At 47.5% G+C, this 7,203-nt stretch overlaps 1 protein-coding gene across 1 annotated transcript; it reads right to left on the reverse strand.

The window, feature by feature from the left end:
* Positions 1–1,762: 1,762 nt before the first annotated feature.
* Positions 1,763–6,710, reverse strand: MB (myoglobin). Its single transcript, XM_010171608.1, has 3 exons — positions 6,557–6,710; positions 2,823–3,045; positions 1,763–2,143 (listed from the first exon to the last, which is right to left on the reverse strand). Exons 1-3 carry the CDS (start codon positions 6,649–6,651, stop codon positions 1,997–1,999), a joined length of 465 nt encoding a protein of 154 aa, XP_010169910.1. The 5' UTR covers positions 6,652–6,710; the 3' UTR covers positions 1,763–1,996.
* Between the last annotated feature and the right edge of the window lie 493 nt (positions 6,711–7,203).

Here is a 7,203-nt window from a genome sequence, read left to right on the forward strand (position 1 = left end):
AAATCTTATTGTGTTGAACAGGCAGTCCTAGACCTTGGTTAACTAGGTTCCCCTCGCCACGAAGCCAGACAGACTAGACTGGAGTCAGACGAAGCAAGTTGCTTAAGCCAGGGACCACCTGGCTGTAACTTCATCTAGGTGACAACATATGCTTTTGTGACCCTCTCTGAAAGGTTGAAACCCCAAGAAGCTCCCAGAGGTAAAGTGAGGATTTGTAAAGAGCAAGAAATCAGAGATGCTCTGTTCTGGGAAGGAATTAATTCCTTCTCCTTTCAGAGACTGAAATTTTGTGGCCTTTGCTCTCACAAAACACATAGCAGATCATGCTGGTTTAGAATTTATTTTTAAGGGAGCTGGTGGCTCCTTCTGTGTCTCAGTTGCACACAGTGTAGCAAGGAGTGCTTTGAACCAGATCCAGCTAGTAGCTCCTAATACTGAGCATCTCATTTTTCTCTCTCATGCTTGCCCTCATGCTATCTCTGTGTGATAAGGCACATTACTTTCTCCATACCAGAAAAGAGCATCTGTGTCGACTCCACACATTGCCCCTCGCCACGACACAGCTGCTTGCCTCTGTAGCATCCCACTGCTATGCCAAGATGTGACCCTGCCATGGATGCTCTTGACCCTGTGCAAATATATAGAAAGACAGCACACTGCTCATCCACCTTGCTCTCTGCGTGGAGACAGCTTGAGTGCGTACGCCAGAAAAGACTGCAGCACCCTACTGTTGAGGCCCTGAGCAGGATGATGGGGATGGAGGAAGAAGAGGGAATGAGAACCCCAGTGCTCACTGTGGGGTATAACTTCCCCTCCAACTAGGTCCAGCCAGGGAAACTGCAGAGTCAGCTAGTCTGCTGTGAACCTGGGTGTTGGGTCAAGACTTTGCACTCAAAAACCCCTTTCAGGCTCCAGTAATTTCTGATTAACCCTTGGGCAGCCTTAGGCACAGTGTGTCACTCAGCCTCTCCCCCATCTCAATAAAATTAGGTCACTTGTACCTCACTGTGGTACCAGGACGGAGAGAGGGCAACTGAGTCTAGGCTGCCATTTTGTGTTGTGAAGTCCAGTAACCAGGTCATGACCCTGCAGTGACACCTGAGTCCCCTGGATGAGACAGATGCCATGTGCCACTCAAGTCGTGGACTGACAACGCAGGACGCAGTGCAGCCATCCGGTATGTATCCATGTATGCAAAACATCTTCCCGCTCTCTGCATCTCCCCCACTTCTCACTGGAGCACCTATAAAGCCAGGAGCAAACACACGACACTGGTACAGGAATTTTTATTTTCTGAGAAACACATAATTTACATCTCAGTGCAACAGAACTTCAGATGCATAGCGGCAGCTACCAGAAACCTACAGATTGCAGGGAATACTGCTTTTTATAGTTTTGCTAATGTGAGTTTAGCAACTAATGCAAGTTTCTGAGCTGGCAGACCCTGGAGACTGACTGGCTGCATTCACCCCACAAAGCAAGGTAATACCGTGCTGGAAGCCCTCCATAGTAACCTCCTAACAGCCTCGTCTGGGAGGAATGGGACACTGTGCCCCTGCTTCCCATCCTGACATCCCTTACATACCATTTGAGTCATCCCTTCACTCTCTCATTCACCACACTCCTCAACACTTCTCTTGTTCCTCCACATCCCTTCATCTCTGGCCATGCCATTCACATCTCAGGTGAGACTGGGTTTCAGGAAGGGAGAAAGAAAAAGGGACTAGGATAGGCAGAAGCTCACAGATAACCCTTTACATTATTTTTCCTAAGAAAGCAGGTTATTTCTCTTGTATACATGAAGCCAGGAAACAACGGTTTATCATGGATATCACTCTGAGTGCCTCTACACTGCCTGGAGTGACTCTTGGCCTCTCATCAAAGCTTTCACACACATCTTGGATGGCCAATTGTGACATGTCCAAAACAGTGCTGGGAAAGCTACTATAAGATGCATGGCCAGACCTCCATTGTGGTGTTCCTCTGTGCGAATGTGCTAACCCTGGAAACCGAACTCCTTGTACTTGCTGGCCATATCGTTTCGGAACAGCTCCAGGGCCTTCTTCATTGCAGCCTGGGAATCAGCCCCAAAGTCTGCAGAGTGTTTTTCAGCAATGACCTTGATAATGACTTCAGAAATGAACTGTGAGGAAGGAAAGAGAGAGAGAAAAACTGAAGGGACACTCAAGGTTTATTTTCAGAAAAGCTAGACTAAGAAATAGGTTGCAGAGCCTTGAAATATCTCCGAGCTAATTCAGTAGCCCTTCCTGCAGTCTCTGGAGACACAGTGAGGTCTAGCATGCAGAGAGCCTGGGCTGGGCAGAGGAACTGGGCTCTATTCCTAGCTCTGATGCTGATCTGCTTCATGACCTTGAGTAGACCATGGCCCTTCCCACTCTTTGTCTGCTTCATCCACTAAGGCTGAAAATTCACGCACTGTGTTTGTACAACACTTAATTTTGTGGGTCTTGGTCTCCAATGGATCCTCCAGGGCTTACTCTAAAATTGTATGTCCCTCGTGTCCAGCCACTGACAGTTCTTATGTAATGTAGTTTCCCAGGCATGTAGAGACTGTATGGGCTGGTTTATTATTGTCAAGGGTTGCTCAGACTGGGAAATCTAAACTTGGATATTCACGTACCATTTGCATACCATGAGTCCTTTCTGTGCCTCCTCCTGCCTGCACACAGAGACCTCAGACTTGAGGGATAGCTCACTGAAGTCCAGCTAGCCACCAGTAAATAAAAGCATAACTCTCACATAGCTGTCTTGCACACACTCACTATACATCAGACACCAAGTTTCCCTGCCCTTTTCCATACCTCCAGATATTTGACAGGAATTTTGTGCTTGGTTGCATGGGTTTGTGCCAGCGGCTTCAGCTCTGACTCATGATTACCCTTCTGCTTCAGGATTTTGCCCAGTTGGGTAAGGACAGTAACTCCATGTTTCTTCAGATCTTCAGAGCCCTTCATCTGATCAGGGGACTTCAGGCCTTTGAACCTTTCAAAGCGATCCAAGGTCTCAGGGTGGTCCTTAAAGAGTCTGTGGACAAAAGCAGAGGGACTTGAGAGAGCTGTCATCCAGACTGGAGCTGAGGTGCAGCTGCTCCAGATATCTCAGCGTATATGGACAGGTAAAGCTGTGATAACTGCTTCCCTCCCCAAAGAAAACTCTTAGCTAGTCCCTGCTAGTAGAGGCTACTTTTACCTGGGAACTCTGACACTTTTGTTCCTTTCTAAATTACTACCATTCATGATCACTCCTTTTAGCATGTATATAAGCCAAGGAAGCATCAGACCCTACTCTGAATCTGGTTTAAGTAGTTTTTCATCCTTCCTCTGGTAGACTGTTCCAAAGCCTGATCACACTCTGTGTGCAGAAGTTTCCTTTATTTTGTACAGGCTGCTTTTTATCATTAATAAATTATAAAAAGCCTCTTGTCTTTGGAGAGCAGAAGCTCCTGACATACCTCCCTTTGAGTATTGTATCTACTTTAATCTCCTCCTCTTAAATATGTCCTAACATGATCACCACTGTCTTTTTCTGTTCCTCTGGCTGTGACTGCCCTAACCTTGTCCAAATAGAGCGACACAGCAAGTGTCCACATTTTTTTTATATAGCTCTGCTATCTCTTTGGCACCAGTCCCCTGGGTTATGTCAACTGTACTAAGATAGAGACAAAAGCCAAGGCTTTTTGTGGTACTTAGAGGTGAGTTCTTGCATTCATCTGAAGGAAAACCAAAACCAAACAAACCCACCTGTCCTTACTGACTTACTATTGCTGAGGAGCCAACATGTAGACACCTGGCTGTCACCAGGACCCTCTTCCCCGCCCATCTCTGCCTTGACCAGGAAAGGAGAGTTATAGAGGCTTCTCAAACACACACACACAAAAAAAGGGGGAGTAGCCCCTAGGGTCAGGTCCCTCACATCTGGAGCTCTGGTGTTCTTGAACACCAGCTGGATAGGAGAGCTTACAGTGCCACCACCCTATGATTGCGGACACAGAGGAACTTGGTTCCTGCTCTTTTTTCCCACCCTCCAGCTCAGCCCAGTTGCCAGCAGTGTGGTTCTGCCATTAAGAACCGTGTCACCTGAAATGGAAATGAAATCAAGAAGGTGGAAGAGTGGCTAAATGACAAGCTAGTGTTGTCCCCACTGCTTCCTCCCTGCTGCATTTCCTTGGAGACAGGATACAGGCACCGCTGGCAACCAAAGTAGTAGGAAATTTCATTCTTTTCCCTGCCACAGTCCTAGAGTTGAGTTGAAAAGTGGATACTGCCTGTCCTGATTATTAGGAGCAGTCTAATAATTAGGTGTTGAGAGATACAATCCCTTGTACAAGTTTATATTCAGATATTATACCCTCTGATGGCATAATCCAACTAGTTGAAGCACCAGCAAAAGCAAAGTCTGCCTTCACAGCCAGGGCCCTACAGTTCACATCCATGAAGTGGCTGACCTAAGTCACCTGCAGCAGTGTCTGGAGCTCCAGACCAGGACCCCAGCCATGAAAATAGCCTCCACCTGGTTACCACTCCAGTGGTTGCATGCTTACTCTGCCTCAGGAGGGTGCTGGTGCTGGGACTACCAGGGCTTGCATCCCATCTAGAACTGGACATTCCTCCTAAGTATGTTGCCATGAGGGCCAGGCTCTCCACTGTATGATGTCAGTATAGGTTAAACTATGCTAACAAACCTCAAGCACATGGAAAACACAAGCTGTTCTGCAGCAAAAAGATAAATGACCAGTCTTGCATTTCAAAAGTCTCCAAAGGATTTCTGTGTTTTGCCAGGTGCTGAGCACAGCATCATCTGTCTTCTTTTTTCATGTATCTTTCGATGACACAGGTTGTGTCCCACTCAGAGAGATTAAAAAACCTTGGGCCTTGAAATGAGGTGGAGTTATTTCTAAAAATCTCCTTCCATCGTGTCTGGCTATGGCTGAATTTTGTCTGCCAAAGATCATATACTCCCAAGACTCTTGAAAATTCATCCAAGGAGTATTTTTTGGTTTCCTTTGGAAAACATCCAGATGAATCAGTATTTTCTAAACATATTCCCAGGATATGACATCTACCTAAAAAGTCTTTAACAATGCACACGAGGATGCATTTCTAAACTATGAGCTGCTGGGCTTCCCCTTCCTCTTTCCTCCCTGAGAAACTCCCTGAAGGAACAAGAAATTATTTGGGTTGGCTGAGGAGCACAAAGTCATAGGAGAGAGGGGTGTCATCTATTTATTTAATGCCATGCTCTGTCTTGCAATACCTGTAAGAAAAGGCAGCTGGAAACTTCTTTAGGTGTTTTGTGGCAATTCCAGAGCCAAAATACAGATGGACTGGTGGGGAGGGCTCAGGTTCCTGCTACCCCTCCACCTTGCTTTCTCTGGACTGCATGAGGGGAAAGCTATCACATTGCCACACCTGGCTGCCCCCATCCCTCCCTCCCCTCCAAATGGCAGCTGAATTGGGCCATGACAAATAAGGTAAATAAAACAGCTTTCTGCTTTAAAGGGCTCATCTTTGAAAAAGCTTTGAATACACAGTGGATGTGCCCAGGGGTGTGAGCTCCTTCCTTTAGCCATGCTTAAGATAGGAACCCCACCCTGGAGCAAGTGCCACATCCCTACTGCTTTCCTCAGCATCCGTATCCTTCCAGCACATTGCACTGAGCACAGGCTGAGAGGGAGATCTGGAGAGAGTATCCTCCAAGTCTCCATCCCTCCTGGTCTTTAAGGACAGGCTAGGATCCATAGCCCATCCAATGTCGTTTCCCACTCTGCAACCCTGAGATCCCTTCCAGATGGTATTTCTGTGAATTGTTGCTGGTACCCGGGGTGTTGCCCACTCAGGGTGCCAGGACTGCAAGGACAGCATGGGAGAGGGGGTCTTCTCAGGTGGAGAACTTGCAAGTGCCCCATTCTGACCCTAGAATCACAGAGGAGGGAAGCAGGGGGAAAGATGTGCTTTGTTTCACACCCAGACCTCAAATTCATCATCAGGAAGCGGACAAGTGTTACCACCCAAATTTCTGGCCAAAAAGCAGGATGGGCAGGGCTCTGCCAGGTGAGACAAAGGTGGGGAGAGGGAAACACTCAGGTACTTCACAGTTAATTTTTCTGAAATCATAGGTTCTGATAAAATTGTCACAGAGGTGATTTTCCTCTCCTCTCCTTCCCTGCCTCCCCACATCCTTGCTGCAGAGCACCTGAAGGGCCAGGACACAAACTTCACTCTTACCACAGTGCTTGAGCAATGAAGATCCAAAGCAGAGCTTTGCCAGCAGAGGCAGAGGGAGTGACAAAGTCCCACTGCACTGGCCGGCTCCTGCACCAGTAGATAGATGGAGAGACAGAAGCACAGCACTTTACACAGTGAGTAATTTTCAAACCAGAAACCATAGCAATAGAAAAACCACCACCCTACAGCAAAGAAAACAACCTGTTGAAATAAACACTGCCAAACACAAGCCCCAAACTGAATATACACCTTCCTTGGTCTCTCATCAAAAGCTCTCAGCTTTACTCTTAAGATTGAAGCTTCTTGCCTACCTCATTAAAACTTCATGCCCATGGCCGGCGATGTCAGCCTCCACCTTTCCCCAGATGGTCAGGACCTGCTGCCATTCTTGATCACTGAGCCCCATGGTTCACTGAAGGCAGGTCCCGAGTGCTCCCCACAGTTGTTTGTTTTTCCCCAAAGGGTGGCTGGAGAGCTCAACCATGGGTTTTATAGCCCCTGCTCACAGGCCTACACCTGTCAAACGTCAGCTGGACGTCTTGCTCTCTTTCAGGCTTGTTTAACCTAATCAGCCTCTCTATTTTTTTCTAGGAAGCTATTTTGGGTCAGGTGCTATTGTGGGTGCCACTAATGGCATCATTTCTGCTATTGGACTGGCTCATGTCCCACTCTAGACAGAAAGGGCACTGCCGAAACACAGTGCCAGGAGCCTGTCCCAGGTTCCCAAGGACCCAGAGACAGTGTCAAGCTGTATGGCAGGAGATTCCTGAAGAGTACTGTCATCTGCAAGGCCATCCTGTCTTCCTCTACCCTGGTCTGCCAAGGGCAGGAAGGAGAAAGCACCGCAACAGCCAGTAGCATTGGCTCCATTGCTCCAAAGGCCTTTCCTTTCCCATGCTGATCTCACTCTCCTTCTCCCCTGGGGTAATACAAACCATTTACTAATAGAGAAGAGCAC

This window comes from Antrostomus carolinensis, unplaced genomic scaffold, assembly GCF_000700745.2.
Source record: "Antrostomus carolinensis isolate BGI_N321 unplaced genomic scaffold, ASM70074v2 scaffold8367, whole genome shotgun sequence".
In the NCBI taxonomy this organism is placed as follows: domain Eukaryota; kingdom Metazoa; phylum Chordata; class Aves; order Caprimulgiformes; family Caprimulgidae; genus Antrostomus; species Antrostomus carolinensis.

Bases quoted from the DNA above. Each gene is read 5' to 3' on its own strand.
- MB (XM_010171608.1), bottom strand. From the start codon at position 6,651: ATGGGGCTCAGTGATCAAGAATGGCAGCAGGTCCTGACCATCTGGGGA. The intron at 3,046-6,556 runs GTAGGCAAGAAG...TTTTGTCCACAG, and splicing joins GGGCATGAAGTTTTAATGAG to ACTCTTTAAGGACCACCCTG. The intron at 2,144-2,822 runs GTATGGAAAAGG...CCTTCCTCACAG, and splicing joins TTCCTGTCAAATATCTGGAG to TTCATTTCTGAAGTCATTAT.